General features: G+C 37.1%; 1 protein-coding gene across 3 annotated transcripts in view; it reads right to left on the bottom strand.

Annotated features, from left to right (window-relative positions):
• Positions 1–26,369, bottom strand: part of LIN52 (lin-52 DREAM MuvB core complex component) — a 110,813-nt gene extending 84,444 nt beyond the window's left edge. The window contains exons 1-6 of one of the 3 annotated variants that reach the window (XM_058739644.1): positions 26,252–26,368; positions 21,164–21,238; positions 19,636–19,673; positions 16,986–17,052; positions 15,196–15,279; positions 8,983–11,435 (exon numbers count right to left, since the gene is read on the bottom strand). In XM_058739644.1, the coding sequence (XP_058595627.1) occupies positions 11,392–11,435; positions 15,196–15,279; positions 16,986–17,052; positions 19,636–19,673; positions 21,164–21,238; positions 26,252–26,282 (339 nt within the window). In that variant the 5' untranslated portion in view covers positions 26,283–26,368 and the 3' untranslated portion in view covers positions 8,983–11,391. Of the gene's footprint in view, positions 1–8,982; positions 11,436–15,195; positions 15,280–16,985; positions 17,053–19,635; positions 19,674–21,163; positions 21,239–26,251 lie in introns of those variants that run through there. The other 2 variants (XR_009264609.1, XM_058739643.1) reach the window with 2 other exon arrangements.
• Positions 26,370–26,528: the final 159 nt, after the last annotated feature.

Genomic DNA, 26,528 nt, shown 5'->3' with positions numbered 1-26,528 from the left:
ACGATATTATGTAATAGTGCTTGCCTTTGGGGAAGGGGCAGGTAGTCACTGGAAGAGGAATGAAGAAGGCTTTACATAGTAGAAAGATTCCATTTCTCTCTCTTTTTTTAAGTTTATTCATTTATTTTGAGAAAGAATGAGAGACGGAGCAGGGGACAGGCAGAGAGAGAGGGAGAGAGAATCCCAAGCGGGATGCAGAGCCCAATATGGGCTGGAACGCATGAACTGAGAGATCATGACCTGAGCTGAAATCAAGAGTCAGAAGCTGAACCAACAGAGCCACCCAGGTGCCCCGGAGAAGTTCCATTTCTTCATCTGTTCTGGGTTGTGGCTACATGGAAATACTAATTTTATGAACATTCGTTAAGCAGTAAATTATAATTTATGTATTTTTCTGTATGTATATTATACTTCCATTTTAAAAAGTTTATTAGGGGCACCTAGTTGGCTCAGTTGGTTAAGCGTCTGACTCTTGATATTGGATTAGGTCACGATCTCGCAGTTCGTGAGTCTGAGCCCCACATCAGGCTCTGCGCTGACAGCTCAGAGCCTGCTTGGGATTTTCTCTCCCTTTCTTTCTGCCCCACCCCACTAGTGCTCATGCTCTCTCTCTCTCTCAAAAATAAATAAATAAACTTAAAGAAAATTTTTTAGGGGTGCCTGAGTGGCCCAGTCGGTTAAGCGTCTGACTTTGGCTCAGGTCATGATCTCATGGTTCGTGGGTTCGAGCCTTGAGTCAGGCTTTGTGCTGACAGCTCAGAGCCTGGAGCCTGCTTCGGATTCTGTGTCTCTGTCTCTCTTTCTCAAAGATAAACATTATAATTTTTTTTTAATATTAAGTAAAATAAAAAGTTTATTAAAGAACAAAAATTGTCACAGTGGAATTTTTTTAAATTTTTTTTAAATGTTTATTTATTTTTGAGAGAGACAGAGACAGAATGCAAGTGGGTTAGGGGCAGAGAAAGAGGGAGACACAGAATCCAAAGCAGGCTCCAAGCTCTGAGCTGTCAGCACAGAGCCCGACGCGGGGCTCGAAGTCACCAGCTGTGATGTGAGATCATGACCTGAGCTGAAGTCGGACGCTCAACCAACTGAGCCACCCAGGCGCCCCTGGAATATTTTCATAGCCTGAATCTGAGGTCTCATTTTACTTCCCAACCAAAGAGCTGCAATTTCATTTAAGACTGACATACACTCAAACAGGTCTTTGTTCCTACTGAGTAGTTAATACTAAGAAATATAGTTTTCTAACTACAAGAAAGAAGGGCTGAAAGCATACAGGTGGACAAAATGTTGGTCAATGTTGGCTTATGAAAAGATGCCTCTCTGCCAATTAGGTCATCTCTTGCCCTTGACCCAGCAAGTTACTACTCTATTTATTCCCAAATTTCTACTTTCGGAAGAACATGCTAAGGATGGGAAATGAAGTATCACAACTTTCTCCTTTCTATATGTCACTTACTTAAAATGACCAATTGTCATTAATGGATCCAGTCATTTTTATTTAGAAACAGTCCATAAAAGAGTTTAAGTTTTTAACTGCACAGGAAATCAAGAGATTTCAAGTAACTTTCAAGTTAACTATAATTTTGTTTCTAGAATAGAATAATTTTTCTCTATTTTTTAAAGTTTTTCAAGGCGCCTGGGTGGCTCAGTCAGTTAAGCACCTGACTTTTTGACTCAGGGCATGATCTCACAGCTTGTGAGTTTGAGCCCTGTGTTGGGCTCTGTGCTGACAGCTCAGAGCCTGAAGCCTGCTTCAGATTCTGTGTCTCCCCCTCTCTTTGCCCCTCCCCCACTCACACTCTGTCTCTCTCTCCCTCCCTGAAGAATAAACAAACATTTAAAAAAAAATTTTTTTTAATTAAATTTTTCTAAACAGAAGAGTGTTCGTTGTGGGCAATAAGGAAAATTCAGAAAATTTTAAACACAAAAAAAGTCACTCAAGATAACCATTAAAACATTTTTGGTGTATTTCTGGTGCTTATGGGACAGAATAAATGTCTCTTCCTCTGGGACAGAAAAAAACAAAACAGAGAAGATATTGGTATATTTCCTTCCCATCATCTGTCTACATCCATGTTCTTAAAACAAAGTAAAACAAAACAAAAAGCAAAAAAGATTTTAAAAAAACAACTTGATTTTGTGTTTTGTATTACATATAATGAGCAATTTTTATCCTTACATATAATGAGCAATTTTCTGTACTTAAATTCTCTTTAATACTTTAACATTTTTAACAGCTACACTGTCTTATACTGTGTAGATGTACTATAATTCACTTGGTTATTCCCTTAATGTTGAACTTTAAATTGTTTCACTATGTATATCTTCCCTACCTACATTTTGTAGGTAGTAGAATTATACAGAATGCAACTTTAAAACCAATCCCATCCAAATTAATGTATGCCCTGCTTTCTTTCCTCTATCCTTGCCTCCCTCTCCCTCCCCCCAAATCTGAAGAGAATAAAATACCACAAGCATTTTATGGTAAAATCCTCTTTGTGTATAAAGCCATTTCAGAGGCAATGTTGGGTTTATAAAATAACTTGACTAATGGATAAAATATATGAATGCTTATAAACCTTAAAGGCAATTTGAGGCTTTGTGTATCCTAATTTGTTAACCAAGGGAAGAATGAGAAATAATGGCATGTTTTATTTCCCATTATCATAATACATTTTTAAAAACAAAATACTTAAGGCTAAACTGACAATTTCTAATTATGAGGAATAACCTTGATCCCTTCAAAGTGGGATTTCTAGATTTTATACTGTATTACTACTCAAATAGGATGCCATGCTAATGACAATGGTGAATAGCAGGGCAGTGCCCAAAACAAAGAAAACAAAGATGAATTTCATTTGGTATTTGAGAAATGTGGATTACAGCACTGTCTTTAAGGTGCTTTTGAATCAAGTTCCCTGGCTTTATTTTTCAGGTTAAAATAATTTAAATTTATACCTTCTTGAATTTCCCTTTCAACAGATATAATTAAGAAACATTAAAAAAAAAAGTTCATCTTTACAAGTGAAGACATAAACAACATTAAAACAAGACATTAGTATTTTGCCTACCAAATTCCAAATTAGTAGTGACTTTAAAAATTAAAATATGTGGTGTTCACAAGGATGTATGGGTAGGAAGTGCCTTTCTAGAAGACAATTTGACAGTGTATTTCCCTCTCTGTCAGAGATCCCACAAACTTCCAGTTACATGTAAAATGCTGTCTTCACTTCTGGGAGGAACTGACCCTGTTGCTGATATAATCCAAATATAGCTGTAATTAATAGATGTATCAACATCAAATATTTGGGGCCGATTACTGTTATTTTAAACATAGTTCTTTATTTATGAAGTATAGTTGACATATAATGTTATATCAGTTTCAGGTGTACATCACAGTGATTTGACAAGTCTATACTTATGCTCACCACGGTAAGTGCAGTCACCATGTTATTTCAAATTTAAACTTCTGAAATTTACTTCCAGAATCCAAAGATCTGGACCTCAACTATATATAAAGCCATACCAATTTCCTGAATAACTACAGGCAAGCTAAGTGAGTAAAACAGCACCTGTGGAAGAAAAGTATACACAAGTAATTTATTCAACACAGAGGCCAATCACCTGCCAATGAGTACTGTAGAGGAAAACCACAAATCCATTTCTGAAGTTATGGATTCAGAACCCTGTTTCACGTGTTGATTTCCCTGAGATAAAAATATCTATTCAAAATAGTACTTGTTGCCCAAACATTAGATAACAGCACTGCTGTCACTCTACTAAAAACAGCCACCTATACAAATGGATGTTACTTATATCTAAAAAAAGATTAAGGTGCCTGCTTCCTAAGGGACCTGTAGAAGAGTTAGGTGATGTTTTTCTTTAGCTGGATCTCTCTCCTTCTTCTGAAGTCCCTGTAATTAGTCAGGCTCAAAGCATCACAGTAGGCTCTAACTTCAGCTTACCCCCTCAGGTCCATCCATCCAGTTACCTAGTGCTGGAAATGATACAGCTGAAACATCTCCTGCCAGTGTACTTCTCTGCATTCTCACTGCCACCATTCATTCAAGCCCTCAAGTCTTCTTGCAGAACTCCCACAGTAGTTTCCAGCCTCCTGTCTCTACCATTCCATTCCATCCTGTGCACCAATGCCTCCTAACCAAGTGAACTCCCTACTCAGAGATCTTCAGTGAAGAATTTTTTTTTTTTTTAACATTTATTTATTTTTGAGACAAAGAGAGACAGAGCATGAACGGGGGAGGGTCAGAGAGAGAGGGAGACACAGAATCTGAAACAGGCTCCAGGCTCTGAGCAGTCAGCACAGAGCCCGACGCGGGGCTCGAACTCACATACCGCGAGATTGAGACCTGAGCCTAAGTCGGACGCTTAACCAACTGAGCCACCCAGGCGCCCCCAGTGAAGAATTTTTAATGACCCAGAAAAATGTTTAAGATAGAATAAATTTTTTAAAGTGCACAGGCTAAAATTATATACATATACTATAGTCTCAGTTATGTTAAAAAGCAAGTCTGTGTATATGTATGGGCACAAGCAGAAACATATACACGACATCCACACACAAAGAGAAAAGAGTGGGGCAAAAAAACACATCAAAATGTTAAAAGTGGTTACTGCATTGTGGTGAGGCTATAATTCTTACTTTCTTTTTTATCTTTACAGTAACAGATTTATGGTAAAGTCTCTTTTAGCTAAGTGTCTCTATAAACCATCTATAATGAACACAGTTAATGTTATAGCCATTAAAATACCTTTTAAAGTACTTTTCACATGTTCCCATTACCTATAAGCCTAACTCCTCATCCCCTAGAATTCAAGGTCCGCCTCAATCCAGCCCCTAACTCCCTCCTTGTTTTAGTTCTTATGGACCTTGATGTAACCTGGGCTTCTTAAAAACCAGATTAGATCACTCCCACCATCCCCTGAGCACAGCTGCGTCTCAAACTGTTTCGCTCTGAATATTCACTCCACCTGGAATATGGCCCCTTCTCACTCTCACCTAACAAGCTCCTATGTGTTCTTTAAGGTCTATTTTCAATGCTCCAGAAACAGCAAATACTACTACACCCCTTCCCCTTGTCCACAGCAGACAACACTAAGTTGTCTCTCTGACTCCAGGCTCCTTCTCAAAATCCTCAATTCTATGGCCCTAGACAATCCTTACTAACCAATCCATGTTAACATACAAAATGAAATATATCTGTCATTCCTGTAACAATCTAATATAATTGCCCTCTTCTCCCCTACCCCATAGGTCTTTGTACTCTTAACGGAGCTTATCTCCTCTACCTTCTATTAACAATCATTTACTTAATTGTCTTATCTCCTTTTCCTACTAGATTTTAATCTGTACAAGGGCAGTAATTATGTCTTATTTAACTTCACATCCCCTACAGAGCCTTGCACGAAGTTGGCACTCAAAGAGAACTGAATACTCCAGTCTTTTGAGATTATCTTATCACTCAAAATGGCTAAATATTTGAAAGTTTTCTTAAAACAATTAAATTCTTCTTGAAAAACAACTAAAGAGTCCAAGTTCATTTCCTCAATTTTAGCCAATATTCCCACCTTAACTTAATAAGACATTGTCTAATATCACACAGCAACCTGCAAGTTCAAAGGACAGAACAAGAGAAGCTGAGATGAGACAACTGAGCCTATTCTGAGGGAATTATGTCCAGATACAAAAGCTACTGAATTAAACTACCACATTTTTACAATTTTTTTCTACCAATCTCCTTAATCAAAAACAAAATATTCTTTCTGACGATAGAGAATCTAAAGGACTCTGAGCATCAGAAATATGTTGCTTTAAAAAGGGATTCAAAAAATAGGGAGATGAAAAGGAAAAACAAAAAGCTAAAAAAATCAAGCAAGGCATCAACAAAAGTTACGCAAATAGTCTGGTAAAGTCACAAGAATTTTTTACCTAAATCAGAAACCCAGCTCAAGAAATAGGAGCAGTTAAAGCTGGTAGTACAGTAAGACTCATGCTGCCATCTAGAGGTTAAAGGCGAGACAATTTTCCTCCTCAATCAATCAACTGCAGTTAATTTAACTTCTATTATAGAGGGAGACTGAACAGGCCTTACAAAGTAAGCCAGACAAATATCTCTGTCAGGCCACAAAGAAGAATATCCAGACTGTAAGAGCCAGTTTTGCTCTCCTTCTCTTCCTTCAGATTAAAATAAAAAATGTAAAGAACAGAGCTAACTGTGCTTTAGAACTTTATCTAGATGGGAAACAGCTTCTAGATATAAATAGCCATTTTTTCAAAAATAATATGCCTCGAGGATAGAGAAGTCTACTATACCACAGGATAGCTTGGAGGCAGAAGTTTTTCTTTGGTACCACCTTTGTTCTCCTCCTTATGATTTTCTTAATATTTTCTTTTCTCTAGCTTACCTTATTGTAGAATACAGTATATAAGACATATAGCATAAAAATATGAGTTAATTGATTTTATCTCATCAGTAAGGCTTCTGGTCAACAGTAGGCTAATAGTAGTTAAGTTTTGGGGAAGTCAAAGTTATATAGAGATTTTCAAATGCACAGAGGTTTGACACCCAAGCCCCATTATTCAAAGGTCAACTGTATTTCTCTAAAGTACCAAATGAGCTTTAGAAACAAAACAAATTAACATGGGTTAAAAAAGAGAGGGGCAAGCCAAGAAACACTCTTAACTATAGAGAACAAACTGAGGGTTGCTGGAGGGGAGGGGGCGGGGCGGGAATGGGTTACACAGGTGATGGGTATTAAGAAGGGCACTTGTGATAAGCACCAGGTGTTGTACTTACGTAATGAATTACTAAATTCTACACCTGAAACTAATATTACACTGTATGTTTATTGGAATTTAAATGAAAACTTGGAAAAAAAAAATAAAGCACTAATGAGCAAATGAAAATTAAAATGAAATTAAGAAGACAATAACACTGGGGTGCCTGGCTGGCTCAGTCGGAGGAGCACACAACTCTTAACCTTGGGGTCATGAGTTCAAGCCCCACATTGGGGTATAGGAATTACTAAATAAATAAACTTAAAAAAAAAGGGAAAACAATAACATTTGTAACATCAAAAAATAAAATATTTAAGAATTAACAAATAAAATGTAAAACTTATATTTCAAAAACTACAAAATATTATTGAAAGAAATTAAAGACCTAAGTAAATAGAAAGACATAGTACATTCAGTTATCATCTTAATATTATTAAGATGGGAATACTCCCCAAACTAATCTACAGATTCAATGCACTCTCTCAAAATCCCAGCTGACTTCTTTGCAACAAGTTAAAATTCCTATAGAAATTCAAGAGACCCAGAGAATCCAAAACAATCTTGAAAAAGAACAAAGTTGGAAAACTCACACATCCCAATTTCAAAACTTACTACAAAACTACAGTAATCAAATCAATGGGGTAGTGGCATAAGGACAGACATAAGATCAAGGAAGCAGAACAAAGAGCCTAGAAATAAACCCTCACATTTATGGCCAACTGATTTTTGACAAAAATGCCAAGACAATCAATAGGAAAAGAAAAGTCTTTTCAATAAATGGTGTTTGAAACAACTGGATATATCCACATGCAAAACAATGAATTTGGATCCCTACCTCACACCATATACTAAAAAATTAACCTAAAATGGATCAAAGACCTAAATGTAAGAGTTAAAACTATAAAACTCTTAGAAGAAAATGCAGGCATAAATCTTCACAACACTGGATTAGGCAATGGTTTCTTAGGTATGAAACCAAAATACAAGTGACAACAACAAAAATAGATAAACCAGACTTAAACAAAATTTGAAAATTTTGTGCTTCAAAGGACATCATCAAGAAAGTAAAAAGACAACACACAAAATGAGACAGAACTTCTGCAAATCATATATATGATAAGTGACCTGTTTTCAGACTATACAAAGAATATCGGGGTGCCTGGGTATCTCAGTTGGCTAAGCATCCAACTCCTGATATCGGCTCAAGTCATGATCCCACAGTTTGTGAGTTTGAGCCCTGCATCAGGCTCTGTGCTGACAGTGTGGAGCCTACTTGGAATTCTGTCTCCCTCTTTCTCTGCCCTTCCTCCTCTGCTCACTGTCTACTCTCTCTCTCTCTCTCTCTCTCTCTCAAGATAAATAAACATTAAAAAAAAAAAAACCCTCTCACAACTCAATAATAAATATACCCAATTTAAAAATGGGTAAAGGATCTAGGGGCGCCTGGATGGTTCAGTCAGTTAAGCGTCCGACTCTTGGTTTCAGCTCTGACCATGATCTCACAGTTCATCTCACGCTGTCTGTCTCCCTCAAAATAAATAAACTTAAATAAAAACAAATAAAAATAGGTAAAGGTTTTAAATAAACAGTTCTCCAAAAAAAGATATACAGCTGGTCAATAAGCACATGAAAACATGCTCAATATCATTAGTTATTAGTCAAATGTAATAACAATGAGTCTAAACAATAAGATACTACTTCACATTCATTAGAATGGATAATAATTTTTTGAAGACAAAAACAAGTACTGGAAAGCATATAGAGAAATTGGAACCCTCATACACTCCTGGTAGAAATGTAAAATGGTGCAGCCAGTATGGAAAATAGTCTGACAATTCCTCAAAACGTCAGATGTAGAGTTATCATATGACTCAGAAATTCTACTTCTAGTTATAAGCCCAAGAGAACAAAAAGGCAAATCCACACAAAAACTTGTAAGTAAGGGGCGCCTGGGTGGCGCAGTCGGTTAAGCGTCCGACTTCAGCCAGGTCACGATCTCGCGGTCTGTGAGTTCGAGCCCCGCGTCAGGCTCTGGGCTGATGGCTCGGAGCCTGGAGCCTGTTTCCGATTCTGTGTCTCCCTCTCTCTCTGCCCCTCCCCCGTTCATGCTCTGTCTCTCTCTGTCCCAAAAATAAATAAAAAACGTTGAAAAAAAAAAAAACAAAAAAAACAAAAAAAACTTGTAAGTAAATGTTTATAGCAGCATTATTCATACTAGTCAAATAGAAGAAATCCAATGTCCATCAAGTAGGGGATAAGTATAATGTGGACAACCGGTGGATAAATATATCTATGAATGGAATATTATTTGACCATGAAAAGAAATTAAGTACTGATCCATGCTATAACATAAACACTGAAAATCAGTCACAAAGACCACATATTGTATGATTCCATTTATATGAAATATCCAAAATAGGTAAATTCATAGACAGAAAGTAGATTAGTGGTGGCCTAGACCTGTGGGCCTAGGGGGTAAATAAGGAATGACTGCTAATGGGTACAGGGTTTCTTTCTGGAGATAAAATGTGGTGATAGTTGCACAACTCTAAATATATTAAAAACCACTGAACTGTACAATACAAATAAGTGAATTGTATAATGTGAATTACATCTCAACAAAGCTGTTATGTAAAAAAGAAAAAAAAGAACAAACGCATCAGAGTCCCAAGCTTTAGCATTGTTTTAAATGGCATGATCCTTTGCTTTCCCACTTTCACATTCTATTTAAAAACATTTTGAATATAGCCATTAATTAGCTCATCTGCATGGACTACTAAAAGGATTCTAGCCTTCAGAGACAAGAGACAAAAATTTTTTAAAAGGTAACATGTGTTGAGAATCAGTGTTCAATAGGATTCACAATAGTTCCACTGGTTTGTTGTTGGTTTTTTTTGTTTGTTTGTTTTTTTAAGATCTTATTTTTAAGTAATCTCTATACCCAATATGGGGCTCAAATTTACAACCCCAAGATCAAGAGTTGCATGCTCTACCGAACCAGCCAGGCGCCCCTAGTTCCACTGGTCTTAGTTCCAACAGTCCAAGCAAAGGACTGTTGAAAAGACTACATCAGGATCATGTCCAGATAATAATAGTGATGGAGTAAAGTCCAAGTAGAAGATAAAACCAAATCATCACCAATAAGCTTCATCTTATTTTTACTACATGTGGTTGATCATCCAGCCATTAGAGGAAAAATTCCAGACATTACAAGACCTTTAAACAATACTTCTTATCACTAAAATTCCAACTATCCAGAAAAAACAATTTCCAGAGACTTCCACCTTTTCACTTTTAAGTCAATGGATTTCATTAGAGAAATTCCATCTTTTCACTTGAAGTCATCAGCAGTTATCATTCACTCAATCATATCTATTTGCATACTTACTATGCAAATTCTTTACTGTGCAAATACATGCACGTTCACTATAAGCCAGGTACTCTATAGATTAGAAAGACAGCTCAAATTATGACTCTTACCTAAAAGAGTTATAATCAATCTAAGGGATAAAACATGTACAAAAAATCTCCCAAAGTGGTAGAAGTACTATACGAATGAAACAAATGAACTGTTTTAAGAGCAATTTAGGAGGCCAGGAAAGAGAGCTCACTTTTCAGATCAGGAATGAGAATGAAAGACTAATGAAAGGGGTAAATTTGGGTCTAAATAGTGAAGGATGAATAAAAGTTCTAACATTAGAAATAGGTCAGGGGGAGTTTTCTGAGAAAAAGGAATAGCATGGATAGAATTAAGAAGGGCAAGTGTTTCAGGAAGAGCGGCTATTTCAAACAGGAACAGTGTATGGTGTTTTGGTAGAGAAAAAGTAAGTAAGCAAACTAGACATTAAGCTAGGACCAGACTGAAAAGGATTTTGAATGCCGTTCTAGAGTATGAATTTGACCACATGGTCAGTAAAGGACTACTAATGACTAATAGCAAAAGTCAAAAGAAACAAGTGATACGTTAGAAAAATTATCTGATTAAGAGTAAACAAGATGGCCTGGAATGCAGTGGTTAAGAGGTAGGGAGACTGGTTAGGTGACTGCAATAGTACCAGCAAAATAAGAGGGATACTGAACTCAGAAAGAAGAGAAATAAATTCTTTATATGGTAAGGTAGTTTACAATTTTTCATATTTCTATATATTCCATGAGAATTTCATATAAATTAACTGCTCAAATGAAGCCAAGGGACTTCTATCATGACAAGCTATAAATGCCTACACAAAAAATTACTACACTCCCAAATCTCCATACCAAAAGGGTTATCTGAGACATAATCACTTAACGAATCAAAGGGCATGGTTCATCTTCCAAAAGACACAATCTAGTTACTATCAACCCTAGAAGGTACACATTATTTCTATACTAACATTTAACAATGCCCTAGGGAAGTGACAAACAATCATGTTTTGAGGACAAATATTTTTTGCATTTTTTTTCTTTCCATCATCTTTATCAGTGCAGATATTTGCATGAAAACAGGATCACTGGTCCTTGGGGATTCATCAGTTCCTACTGCTTATTTTTCATCCATGTCATCCTCTCAATTAATGCAGGAAAGAGGATTGAGACATCGAAACACCAGATTAGGGTGTCAAGTAAATGTCAACCCTTAGAGTAGATGAATAATCTGTAAGGACAAAAAAAAGATCTTGTTTTTATGCAAATACACCATATATGATAAAACAAAGATTGACTATACCCAAGAAGTCCAATACATACCAATATAAATCTTTCCAATTCTAAATTTTAAAACTATTTTCTGTATGTCAGTTAATTTGTTGTGATCAGGGAAAATGACAATAAGTTGCAAAGCACTGATACAGAAACTGAAATAAGGCTGAATTTTGAACCAGAAAAAAATTCTGAAAAATTTCAGCTGTGCTCATGGGACTCATATAGCAGAAATGAGCATTTCTGTTTCAGAATTTTGGTTTAGTGCTTAAGGTGGCTATGTTAGGTGACTGCAAATCTCTACCTCCAAAGTCTTAAGTTTGAGAAATACAAACACTTAATAGTAATAATGTTTTTAACTATGTGGATCAAAAACTAAAACAAACCACACCAAATTTCTCATTCTGTGGAAAGCCATTAAAATAATCCTTACTGATATTTAGGGAACTCTGTTCCAAAAACGGAAATAGCGAAAGAATAATTTATTCTGTATTAACAGCTTTCAAGGTAATAGTAAATAGTTGATAAAGTCCTTTATAGAAGATATCCAGCTAGTAACAAAAAAATGACAGAATTAGACAACCACCATTTGGCAACCTATAATAAAACAGGGTAACGAGGCAGTTACCAAAGGCTACTGAAACTCTGCTGTAAGGCTGACAAAGAATTTTACAATGAATAATAGATCAGGCTAATAATGCCTTTATCAACTAATTAATTTTAATATCACAAAGAGAGATAGGCAGACATGATGTACCTTCTGATGGATGTATACAATACCATTTATGAAATACTCTTGCCAAAATAACAATTAAAAGTTCAAGCTGTATCTGTGCAGGCTTCTATATCTAACTACCAGAGAATAAAAAAGGGATAAGTGAACATATTAAACACTACCATAGGAATGTAAACAACAAAATCCAGAATGTAGAAAATTCTACAGAACAAATAACTAGTTTTAATAAATGGTAAGGGAAAATAAAAGGGAAGTGGAACTATGACAGATTAAGAGAGACTTAAGGGACATATCAATTAAATACAGTGCATGAACCTTATTCAGGGCCTGATTCAAGTAAACCACCAATTGATAAAGACAATTATAAGTCAACAAGGGAAATCCAAAACCCAATTAGCTATTTGACAACAGTTTGTTAAAAATTTTTAGGCACAGTAATGGAATGGTGGTTATATTTTAAAAGGTTAGGGAAGAGGGAGACAGACCTTGTTTTTTGGAATTATATATGAAGCTATTGGGTGATGAGGTAATAGGATGCTTAAGATTTGCTTTAAAATAATTATGGGAAATTATATAGGTGAAACAGATTGGCCCTGTATGGACTATTGAAATTGGGTCTTGGGAACATGAGACCATTTTTCTATTTTTTCTACTTTGTGGCTCAGTCAGTTAAGCATCCAACTACTTTTGATTTTGGCTCAGGTCATGATCTTGGGGTTCATGGGATGGAGCCCCACATCTGCACTAAAGGTGCAGAGCCTGCTTGGGATTCTCTCTCCCTCTCTCTGCCCTACCTCTGTTGCTCATGTACGTGTAATCTCTCTCTCTCAAAATAAATAAAAAACATTTTTCAAAAATGGGGAAAAATACTTTATTATCTTTCTCAGTAGGAAAGCAGAAAAACTAATTAGAAGAAATAAAGCAATTTCAACTACAATTAACTAGAGATAGTAATGTTGATAAATACATTTGGCAATATAGTGTCTTCTTAATATAATAAGCATAAAACTTCATTTAAAAAACTGACAGAGAGATAAAGGATTATCTTTTTTTTTTTTTTTAAGAGACAGAACATGAGCTAGGGAGAAGGGCAGAGGGAGACAGAATCTTTTTTTTTTTTTAAGTTTATTTATTTTTGAGAGAGAGAGCAGGCGGGCGAGAGAGACAGTGTTGAGTGGAGGAAGGGCAGAGAAAAAAGGAGAGAATCCCAAGCAGGCTCTGCACAGTCAGCACAGAGCCCGACGTGGGGCTCAAACTCATGAAATCGCAAGATCAGGATCTGAGCCAAAACCAAGAGTTGGATGCTTAACCGACTGACCCACCCAGCGCCCCAAGGTAAAGGATTATTATGATTATTATAGCATTTACTATCCAGAGCTAGTAAAAGAATCAACTTCTATATGATACCAACCTTGCATTCATGAATTTAATAATCACACATTTGCCTTTTCATTATAAACCCTGGAAGTCCATGATATACGTGCTAAGTAGTAATTTTGCCAAGACATAAATTTTAATCATGAGACATAAATGACCAGTAACACAGAGGAAAGTTAGATAAAAATGAGTAAACCTAGTAGACCAACTAGCAACCATAGTTCAAAGCAGTTTGTTGTTTCCTGCTCCTTGATTCATGAAGTGGTTAAAATGTTTTCTTGGGAAAAGAAAGCAACTGCTAATGACAGTGATGGAAATATTGAAAAGATAAAGAGACCTAAGGAAGTGATGACTATCAGTCAAAAATTAAAAGTTTTATAGGTGCCTGGGTGGCTCAGTTGGTTGAACAACTCTTGATTTTGGCTCATGATCTCACAGTTCATGAGCTAGAGCCCTGTGTTGGGCTTTGTGCTGACCACATGGAGCCTGCTTGGGATTCTCTCTCTCCTCTCTCTCTACACCTCCCCCCCACTCGCTGTAAATCAATTGATCAACCAATCAATCAATCAGAAGTTTTAAATTAAATTTTAAAGTGACATATTGAATTTGGCACTAATTTAAAACAACAATGGGAACGAATCCTCTATATGCTCTATAAATAAGAAAAATAATTTATGAAACTGTTTTTGGGATTGTTCCAATCAGTGCAAAACTTGCATGTTTGAAGAAAATTATAAGCTACTGTAGCCTCTTACAACTGTGAATTCAGGAAGGTCTCAGGAAATTCTAACCACAGTATTATGTTGAGTTTCTCTTTCACTTAAAAAGTGAGAAATTCTACAATTCTTTCCCAGTTTTATAATGAATACAGTATGGAAAGAGATATAATCTATATGGGCTTTCCTTTGGGGAACCAATCTTTCCTCCAATTCCATGTGATCTGAGTCAGACTAATCCCTCCAAACTGTGTCTGTATCCAGGACTCAAGCCTGGCCCATCAGAATGTTCCATGCTAACTGGCCAAAGGAGTGGTTCTAAAATAGGTCTAAGTCAAGATGGTATAGTCTGAGTCCTCCCCAGGATCTTTCTTTTGGAATGTTCATAAAAGATATTCTTCATTTTGGGATTACAAGATTTAAAGACATATAAACTGGAGCTCCTTTTGGCCACCTTCCCCACTGCTAGTTCAAAGAATAAGGCTAATGCAACAGCCTTGAGCTGCAAAACAAAAGCCAAGAACAAGAATACATCCCAATGACATCATTAAAAGTCAAAGATCTAGATACCCTCAAAGCTATTTCTACTCCTGAAATTTTGATTTGCACGAATAAAGTCCCTCTTTTGCTTAAGCTAGTTTGATTTGACATTCTATCGCTTCAAACTCAAAGGGTTTCCAATATACTTTTATTGTATAGAGAAAAATAACTTGTTATTGAGTAAACGCCGTAATTGTTCCAGTGTATTATACCATAAAAGGCACACTAGATTATAGTGACTCCTTACCTCCAGAATGCCTAATAAAGATACTTTGAGTTACAGCTAGAACTCATCATGAAATGTACAACCTGCAACCCTGAATAAATGTGATCGTATGGGTACTCACACTCATCTAGCCCCAGCTGATAGGCCAAGTTCTGCAGGCCCCGTACCTTCTCCATCAAATTAGCTGTGGTGAGGCTCCCCAGTTCTGAAACAGAGTAATTTATTTCAATACCATTTCTTTCTACTATTCTCTAGTGACAATCCATTCAGATTAGAAATCTTTCTTATAAAACTTTTCAAGCTTAATTCTTATCTAATAAATAGAAAACGGATCTCTTCTCATCCAATCATTCTCTCTATACACACACACACATACACACACAGAAATCAGTGAATTTTTCCTACTGTTGCAAAATGCTTCAGATGAACTTACCCATTTAATGAGAAAATAGCATAAAAACAGCAAATTATGTTTTATTCTAAAGATCCTTTTATAACTTTCATTTTACCCATCACACAAAATAAACACACCATTAAAACATGAAACCTTGTGATCTGACACAACACTGAGAAAGTCTCAGACAGATCTTTGTCTTACAAAATGGCACTGTCTCCACTATCATTTATAAGTCCCCATTATTCCAAATAATAATAAAATAGCAACAAAACAGTTACTGTTCCCCATTTCCCTAAGTTAGTAAACAGAGACTAAACATTAATCCAAACTACCTTCAAACCAAAATCCTATAAATTTTTTTAAGTATACTAGATAAAAAGACAGTATACTTAAAATAAAAACTTAGTTTACCAGATTTTCATTTAAATAGCACACAATTCCTTTTATGTTTAGATACAGATCAATTGGAATGGAACATGATGCTATAATCCCTTACTAAAAATGTAAAGTTTCCTTAGGAAATTCATACTGATGGGACATTATATAAATGTCTGTTTGGAACATTACAACAATGAACCCGAGATGCCCTTGAGACTTAATTTTTCCATGGTTGGAGGAGGGGATCTGCATTTAAGCATTTCATGCAGAACAATGAATTACTTCTGAAATCAAATAAAGGTGTTATTTCCTCCCACTTATCGTGCCACACTCATTATCCATATCTGGCATAAGTAGACTTTCGTGATCTGTTCAGCTCTTGAATAGCTCAAGAAAGCCAGATTTTTACCTTAATTTCAGTCTATTACTTCACAACCATCATGAATCTTATCACCAGAAGGATGATAAAAATTAAATAAAGTAGAGCAAAATCAAGGAAAATTAATGTTTCTTAATTTAAATTTCCACTTTGTGGTTGAGTTCCAAGTCATTTATCAAACAACAATATTCACTACTTGTAGTATTCTTTATGGAAGAAATTGATGGCATAGAAAGAACTAAAAGACAGGTCTTAACCCACTAAGAGGTTATCAATTAATAGTACTGACAACAATATATGGCAGTAAATCCTAAATAAGGCACTTGTGTTAGAGTGGTAAAGGACTAGACTTAAAAGATCAGTTTAAATTTTAATTCTAATAAATCTTGGTTAAGTTAACCTCTGAACCTTAGACACCATCATACCTAACTCACAGGACCTTTATGAGAATTAAATGGGAAATTTTTATGTGAGAGCTTTTGTTGACTGTAGCATTATACAAAATAAAGTTAATATTAAAGGAATTTAGCAGCAGCAGAAATCATCATGACTGGTCCTGAGTTGAAGGGATTTATACACATGAAAAAATAGGGACAAGCATTCAGACATGAAGAATCATGAATCAGCTCAGTTAAGCAGGCGGTCTGACTGCAGCAGAGAATACCCATAAGGGAATAGTGAGAGAAAAATTGGAAAGGTGGTTTGTGGAAGAGCATAAACGTCAGGTTAAAAGTTAGAAGTCACCAGCATTGCTTACCTTTCAACATGTCAATGTCATCACGTTCTATTTCAGCCATCCATTTGGGTGGAGAACTAGTAATAGGCTGTCAAAATGTAAGAATACATCCACTCAGATGCATACAAAATGTAAAGAGATCGTAATCTTCCTTCTTATAAGAAAAGTAGATTGCCATACAGTCTTCAGCCTTCAGGCTTTTGTTCAGAAATACTGACAAATTATAATTTCAAAAGCTCAGATTTCTCTAGGTTCAGATATGGCCTGCAAAGAGTCACTTTACAAAATAATACTGCTCATCTTTATAGTTGGTCTCAGAGAAATTATCTTAGAAGAAAGGTCTGGGGACACCTGGGTGGCTCCATCAGTTAAGCCTCTGATTCTTGATTTGGGTTCAGGTCATGATGTCATGGTCCATGAGATTAAGCCAAAAGCCCCATGTCATGCTCTGCGCTGACAGTGTGGATACTACTTGGAATTCTCTCTCCCTCTCCCTCTGCGCCTCCCCCCACCTCGATCTCTTTGTCAAAATAAATAAACATTAAAAGAAGAAGAAGAAGAAGAAGAAGAAGAAGAAGAAGAAGAAGAAGAAGAAAGGTCTGACCACTGTTACTGTTTCATGCGTAAGAGATTAGTAAAGCAATGAAAGAAATTACTTGAAATCCAGTTCTGGTAAAAGACTCCAACTGAACTGCTCGAGACAATCAGCAAGTAACATTCTCTGGCACAGGAGAAGACTCAAAGAAAGAAGATGTCTCTGTCTCTCTCTCTCTCACACACACACACATACACACACACACACACACACAGAGACACACAGGAATATTACTCGGCCATAAAGCAATGAAATCTTGCCATTCGTAACAACACGAATGGACCTAGAGGGTATTATGCTATGTGAAATAAGTCAGAGAAAGACAAATACCACATGATTTCACTTATATGTGGGATCTAAAAAAAAAAAAAAAAAAAAAAAATGAGGGGAGCTTGGGCAGCTCAGTTGGTTAAGCATCTAACTCTTGATTTTGGCTCAGGTCATGATCTCACAGTCATGAGATCGAGCCCCATGTTCAGCTCTACACTGATAGTGCACTGAGCCTATTTGGAATTCTCTCTCCCTCTGCCCCTCCTCCACTCGTGCTCACATGCTCTCTCTCTCTCTCACAAAATAAATAAAACTTAAAAATAAATAAATGAATAAGCAAAAAACAGAAACAGACTCATGAATACAGAGAACAAACTGGTGGTTGTGTTGGGAGAAGAGTGGGCAAAATAGGTGAAGGGGATTAAGGGATACAAACTTTCAGTTATAAATAAGTCACAGAAACAAAAAGTACAGCATGAGGAATATAGTCAATGATAATGTAATATATATAATTGTTGATTCACTATGCTATACTCCTGAAACCAATATATTATATGTCAACTATAATTGAAGTAAAATTTTTTTAAAGAGGGGCGCCTGGGTAGCTCAGTCGGTTAAGCGTCTGACTTCGGCTCAGGTCATGAACTCGTGGTTCCTGAGTTTGAGCCCCGCATCGGGCTCTGTGCTGACAGCTCAGAGCCTGCTTCAGATTCTGTGTCTCCTTCTCTCCCTGCCCCTCCTCTGCTTATGCTCTTCTCTCTCTCACAAAAATAAAGACTAAAAAAAATTTTTTTTAATTTTTTTTAAAGTAGTCCTCAATTTGTGAGAAGACTATCATGATCATCACTTCAAATTTCATTTTACTATAACATTTTAGAAAACTTTAGAACTTTTATCTTCTCATTTATGAAAAGCAAACTTACATGCTTGCTTCGCGTATACTATGAAAAGTAAACTTGCAAAATATGAAAGAGAGCCCATTCTTGGAATAACTTTTGGCAACAGTTTTCAAGCCTAGTTGTACATGAGAATCATCTATGTAACAAAAAAATACAGATGATGTGGACACACTCCAGATGCACTGATGTAGAGTATCAGAGGTGGGGAAAGGGTCCAGTGAAGAGAACAGAGCAACCGACATTACAATGTATTTTTGTTGTTGTTGTTTTTTTTTCAACTCTGGATACATTTTATTTATTTACTTTTTAACACAGTTTATTGTCAAATTGGCTAACATAGTGTGTAAAGTGTGCTCTTGGTTTTTGGGGTAGATTCTAATGTACCGTTTATTTAACTTCAAAAACATTTCAGTACCCTACACATACAAAAAAGGGTAACAGAACGTTTTAGGGCCTGCTGCCTTGAAAGTAGGAAAGTTGTAGTTCTAATGAATGCTTTACTTTGCCTTCTAATGAGCCACTGAGAAATTTCAAATTCCTGTAAGGAAGTATAAGCTAAGATCATAATGCATCTCATAAACAAAAGAGAAAAGTTTCAAAATCATGGTTTGGTCAAAAAGAATATTAGTGTTACATTAAATATTTCAACTGCCTTGCCTTAAAAGCTTTCACGCTGAGAAAAGTGGCTAATAGACATAGGTCAAAATGCCAAAATAGAGCATTTGGACAGAGGAAGACATTATTATCAACATGATTATAATATAAACAGATTTCCAGGGCTGTAGTTACAAACTGATTTTAAGCCTATTACATTTTTCTTGAAAATAAAGAAACAGGAGATATTTAAGGTTTTACTAAGGAGTAAAACACTGTATAAACTTCATTAGGTAAATAAAATATTACTTACACTTTTAAAGGAAGCTGCGAATTCAGCAACACCTGGTACTGAAAAGAAAAAACATATTATTTATTCAATAAACATTTTAGTGTCCCAGACATAGAGGAGCCAAATAAGAAGAAGAAAACAGCCTTGTCTTCAAGGAGCTTACAGTCTGGAAAAGGAGAGAAACTCGGTAATTATTTTTTAAGTCAAGAAACATACCAGGTGCTATGGGAAGACAAAAAAAAAAAAAAAAAAAAAAAAAAAAAAAAAAAAGGGAGAGAGAAAGGAAAAAAAAGAAAGAAAAGGAAAAAAAAAGAAAAAAAAGAAATCTGTATCTGACTGAGGGGAGGGAAGAAAAGCTTCTCAAAGAAAATAATGCCTCAACTGAACTTGGAAGGATCAGGAGTTAGCTGGAAGGACAGGGAGATACAATATGTCTTACCAAAAAATTTAAATGTACTTTTTTAGGTATGCTGTTCTATCAATCCAGTTGTTACTTAAATGCCTCACAAGAAGAATTACATTAGAAAACAAAATGATAAAAACAGATATTTAAAAATAAAATACTGTTGGGGTGCCTGGGTGGCTCAATCAGTTAAGCATCCGACTTTGGCTCAGGTCATGATCTCATGTCTCGTGGGTTCGAGCTCTGCATCGAGCTCTGTGCTGACAGTTCAGAGCCTGGAGCCTGCTTCCGATTCTGTGTTTCTCTCTCTCTCTCTGCCCCTTCCCCACTCGCACTCTGTCTCTCTCTCTCTCAAAAATAAAGTAAAATAAAATAAAATAACTGTTCAACCTCACTAATAAAGAAACATGAACTAAAGACAAGAAATATCAGTAACATCCAATAATGGCTAGTATCTGGGTAAATGGGCACTCACACACGGCCATCCTCTACATTGTGTACAGAGGTACATGTTAAGTTGTTTGTAATATCAAACAGTGGACTAAAGTTTCCAAATAGGGTAGCAATATATAAACTACAGTATATCTACATAATGAAATACTTCAGGAGAATGAAGGAGATCTAGACCTACTAACATGGAAAGATGCATTAATAAATTACTAGGTGGGATAAGTTAAGCTATATTAGCCCAACCATGTACATCTGACACATCATTATACCAAAAACAACAAAACAAAACAAAAACCAAAACCCAAAAAACCCTGCTGTATACTTTAAAAATATGTATTTGTTTATCTATATAATCATTATAAAAGCCAAGAGGATTTGTACCAAACTATTAACAGTGATTTTACAAGAGTGAGTGAAGGAAGTGAAGAAATACTTTATGCATCCCTGAACTGTCTGAACTTATTTCAGATGTAATTTTTTTAAGGCTGTCTATCATTTCCTGAGTCACACTGTGTCCTGAAAAAGTTAAACCACCAAAAAGCTATTCTTAACATCAGACCACAGAATTCAGTCTCTTCCCTGTGAAGTAAAATCAAATTTTTAACCATTACAGTTAAAGGATAACTTCAAAACTCTCTCTCAAAGTAGCACTGATTCTCCTGTATTACTTCTGATATCAAGAAACCAAAAACTTACATTGTTCTGGCCAAAGGTCTGGTGAGGCACGGTCAAGTTTTTCAAAACTTAGCAGAGATGCTTCCAGATCTGCCCCTAGAACAAAACACCCACATGAGCCAAGAAGACACAAAACATGTTAATTCACATTTTATAACACTTCAAACTCAAAGAACATAACAAACTGGGACACTCTCTTGGAAGTCTAGAAATCCGAGTTCTAGAACTACTGACACTACCAAGCCATGATGTTATAAAAATAAATCATTCTCCTTCATCAAACTTCACTTTTCTGATCTATAAACTGGGAGCAATATTTTAGTGGGGTGTTAAGAAAAATAAGTAACAACAAACCCATCTATATCTTCACTCATACTCTTAGACTTTCCCCCAATTAAGTGTCTCTGCTCCCAAGAAAGACAAACTCCTCTGCAGAGCTCTGCATGCCATTTTTTTTCTTGCTTTGTCAAAGATATCATCTTGAATAATCTTTCTTACACAATTAATTTCTATGTTTTCTACTGGCTCATCCTCAACAGCAAGCAAGCCTGTTCTAGAATTTCTCCTTCTTTGAAAAAAATTCTTCTATGACCCCATTATCTCCTTTTTCCTCCTTCATTTCCAAAGTTCTTGAGTTGTCTACCCTGCTATTTCCACTTCCTTTACCTCACATTCTCTCCTTAACCCATGACAATCAGGCTTCTGCTCCTGCATACATGGAAAGTGTTGTGGTCAAGGTCACCTATGACTACCTATGTTGCTAAATCCAGCAGTCACTTCTCTGTTGTCTATTATGTGACCTCTCTGCAGCACTTACACACTGACCACTCTCCTTGAAAAACTCCTCTTCCAGCTTCTATAAAACCTCTATGATGCTGATTTTTCTCCTACCTCACTGACTCCTTCCTCATTCTCCACCACACAGGCCCCACCCTAGGCTGGCTTCACTCTCTACCTGAAGTCTCCTAAGGAGATCTCATCTAGCCCCACAGTTTTTACCATCATTTATATGTCAATAACTCCATAATTATATTTCCAGTCCCAATCTTACCCAGAACTTCAGAGGAATAGCTAGGAGGCTACTTAACAAACTCCTCTGCCAGAGCTCTAATAACTCCTGACATCTGTCTCTATTTACATGTGTGAAAACCGTAAGTCTAATACATTCAAAATCATCTCCACCTCAAGAAATAGAACCACCATGAACCCCAGTTCTCAAACCAAAATCCAGATGTCATCTATCCTTCATGCCTCCCTTTCCTTCACCCGTCCATTACAATCCATTAGTAAGTCCAGTAGTTTCCCTCTCCAAAATATACCATGAAACCAAATTAACTAGCCAAGGAACCATCACTTCTCTCCCAGACTATTCAGAATCCTCTCAACAGTTCTCCCTGCTTCGATTTTTACCTTTTCCCCTCTCTACCCAAATCTGTTCTTCACAAAGTAGCCAGCACTGACTTTTTTTTTAAATGTCAATCAGTTTGTGTCACTCTTCGGCTTAAGGGACTTCTTCCCAGCTAAGTTCATGAATGTATATCGTATCTGCCATGCCCTAGAAAAACATCATACATGATCCAGCCCCTGCCTAATTCTTCCATACCATTTGATACGTACCATTCCTTCACTACTCTTGCCCTGGCACACAGTAGATGCTCAACATTAATAACAATTAACGTTTGTTGAGTATCCATTGTGTGCTCAGTATGATAGACAGTTGCATAAATTAGTTCATTTAATGGTCTAAACAGTGGTTCTTAACATTTTCTGGGTGAGTCACATCTTTGGAAATCTGGGGAAAAAAGGGCTATGGATTCATTCCCTGGAAAACATACGTATGTATAAAATTTCAACATGTGCTTTCCTTGGGGTGCTTGGGTGGCTCAGTCAGTTAAGCGCCTGACTCTTGATCTCAGCTCAGGTCTTTTTTTTTTTTTTTTTAATGTTTATTTATTTTTGAGAGAGAGAGAGAGAGAGAGAGAGAGGAGAGAGACAGAGTGCAAACGGGAGACAGGCAGAGAGGGAAACACAGAATCTGAAGCAGGTTCCAGACTGAGCTGTCAGCACAGAGCCCGATGCGGGGCTCGAACTCACAGACCACGAGATCGTGACCTGAGCCGAAGTTGGACGCTTAACCAACTGAACCACCCAGACGCCCCTCAGCTCAGGTCTTGATCTCAGAGTCGTGAGTTCAAGACCTGTATTGGGCTGGATGCTGGGCATGAAGCCTAATTAAAAAAACAACAACAAACATGTGCTCTTCTCTAAACTGGATCCCCCCCCCCCTGCCAATATTCTACGGGAATTTCCAGCAGCATTCTAATTGGTAAAGAACTCAACCCTAATAAATTGTCTTAACTAAGCATCCAAAAATGGTAACAAAGAAAAGCTGTGTGTAACACACAAAATGCCAATTTTCAAATTCCCAAGGAATGTTACTGATGGGAAGCTCAATCACAACAAAAGTGAACTTACTGAGAATAGGATCCAGTAACAAACAAGGGTGGTCTTATGATCCCACTGTCTGGGGCATAACTCAGAATTTGCTGTGAGTGCTACTCTCATTCATTAATTCCAATGTTCTCCTTTTTAAAGAAGTGCTAAGCCAATTTAACATTAAAAAGACAAATGAGTAAATGACCTAGATTTGAATTAAATCTTATAGAAAGAGACAGGTAAAACACTAAAGATACAAGCTAGGGGCACCTGGGTGGCTCAGTCGGTTAAACATCCAACTCTGGCACAGGTCATGAGTTCTCAGTTTATGAGTTCAAGCCCCACATTGGGCTCTGCACTGACAGAGTGGAGCCTGCTTGGGATTCTCTCTCAACCTCTCTGCCCCTCCCCCACTCTCTCACACATGCACTCTCTCTCTCAAAATAAACTTTTAAAATAGTGAGAAAGCTAGGCAGTGGAATATTTTAGGATGAGATACTTATTTAGAAGCTGTATTTAAGTTCAAAGTGCTCAACTTGATTTTGTCAGATTAAAAGGAAAAGATTAGGTGAAGAATGCAATTCTGTAAAAGATAAGCATGAAAACTGAAAAATCAAGTGTGCAAATAGAGTGACTATGGAGATGGCTAGAAGATCAAGGGAAAACAATGTTTCCAATATTCTTCCTAGCCAAAAAAAGGAAAAAAAAAAAATAGAGAACACAAGAAAAAAACAAAATACAAGCAACACAATTCTAAAATCTCCAAATTTATAAATATAAAAACAACTTAGTAATAAACTAAAAAAAATTTTTTTTAATGATTTTTATTTATTTTTGAGAGAGACAGAGCATGAGCGGGGGAGAGACAGAGTATGAGTGGGAGAGAGGCAGAGAAAGAGGGAGACACAGAATTTGAGGCAGGTTCCAGGTGCTGAGCTGTCAGTTAAGAGCCTGATGCGGGGCTCAAACTCGTGAACCACGAGATCATGACCTGAGGCAAAGTCGGACACTTAACCTACTGAGCCACCCAGTCGCCCCATAAACTAAAAATTTTAATAGCAATTACTTCTACTTCTATCACTTGGCTGATTTTTTTTAAATTCTGGTAAGATACACATAACAAAATGTACCACTTTAACTATTTTTAAGGGTACAGTTCAGTGGCATTAAAAACATTCACACTGTTGTGTAACCATCATTACCATCCATCTCCAGAATAGTCTCACCATTCTAAACTGAAACTGTACCCTATTAAACAATAACTACCCATTCCCATAGTTGATTTTATAAATGTCCTTTTTTGTTTTTTCTGGCAAGAAAGACATTTTAAGAGAGCATCCAGGCAGGAATATTTTTGGCCCCGGACCCATAATTTCTTATACAGTATGCACCTGTGCTCAAAAAACTTAAGACTAAGTTAAACTTGAAACCCAAGACTAGTAAATTATTGATTAAAAATAAAATGTTAATTGAAGGTCTACTGCTTGCCAGACACTGTGCTAAACTCTGGGATCCAACCATGAACAAGACAGACTTGGAATTTATAATCTAGCATGAAAGGGGCAAAATTAACAGACTAATTATGCTGACAGTGAAGGTAGTGAGATAGTGACTAACAGTGAAGAGAGGCAACTTCAGATACTGTGTTCTGGGAAACCTTCTCTGGGAAGTGATCTAAAATGAGACCTTAAAGTACAAAAGCATTTACATGATTGATTAATCTCTTCCTTCCCCAAAGCACCTAACATTTTGCCTTTCATACAGTGGAAACTCAGTAATAGCTCTCCTGGTCTCAATTTCCTCATTCCTGAAATAAACTCTCAAGATTTCTTCCAAACACAAAATGTGTTTGAGAAGAGAAAACTACATATCAATGAAATGGACGTGAGGATGGGGGCGGTAGAAGCAAAAATTAAGTGAGTTCAGAAATGACTGCAAAATCATAAATAAGGCAGAATGGAGTGCAGAAGAATGCGGATATACCAAAACCACTTAATTGCTATCTGAAGTGACTTGTATCTTAGACAACATATAGACGGAAATCGTTCACTCACTGGGCCTGAGGAAATACATACAGAAGAAGCAAAAGAGTATGAGATAAGTGCATGACTACGAAAAGCTCAATTCTCATCTTTCTCTGGGAAGGGACCAAAACAGGGCAACGGTCCCAATCTACCGAGACAGGAGAATATCAGGTTTTGCTTGTGGCTTAATTCCGGGAATGAGGTCAGCCACCAACCCCAGCTAGGGTTTGAACGAATCTTCCCAGATGCTCAAAAAGAAGAGAATCGACCCTTCCATGGGGTGCCCTGAGAAGAAAACTACACTAAAGCATCACATTTCCCCCCAGCAGTATATCCTCCTCGGCCCTGCCTCACCCAAATGGGGCTAAGGGAGGGCTAGAGCGACCCCGACCTTCCGCCTGGAATGGGCCCCACGAAGGTGCCCTCCTCCACCCGCTTGGTACGCAGAGGGGAAACGGGGCACCTCCGGAGCTACTGTGAAGAACAGGCGAGCTTGAAGACGCACCCGCATCCTAAGAAAAAGAAGCCTAAAGGAAAGGGTTGGAGCTCAAGAACAAAAGTGTAAGTTCGAGGGGCAGGCAGAGAATGGAAGTCACCAGCAGAGCAAAGAAGGAGGTTGCAGCCGAAAGGTCTCTATGCCGGCTCTTACCGTCTGTGGGAGACGCCATCTTCCAACCCATGTCACGTGACGTGGCCAACCGTCGGCGGGAAAGCTAGGATCCATAAGCCACGCCCCCAGAGAGAAACCCCTATCCCCAACTTGCAGCCCCGTCTCATTTCCCCGCCCCATAGGGCAAGCTTTGCCTAGCCCCGCCTCCAGTGCTGGCCACACCCCCTCGCACAGTGGATGAGGTGCGGCGACTGCAAAGTTCTTGAAGGGTCTTATTTACTTTCTTCGGTGAGGGGGTGGGACCGCCGTCGTACCT

Source organism: Neofelis nebulosa, chromosome 7, assembly GCF_028018385.1.
Source record: "Neofelis nebulosa isolate mNeoNeb1 chromosome 7, mNeoNeb1.pri, whole genome shotgun sequence".
In the NCBI taxonomy this organism is placed as follows: Eukaryota; Metazoa; Chordata; class Mammalia; order Carnivora; family Felidae; genus Neofelis; species Neofelis nebulosa.
Note: the sequence above shows the minus strand (reverse complement) of the source record. Positions and strands in the feature narration are given on the sequence as shown.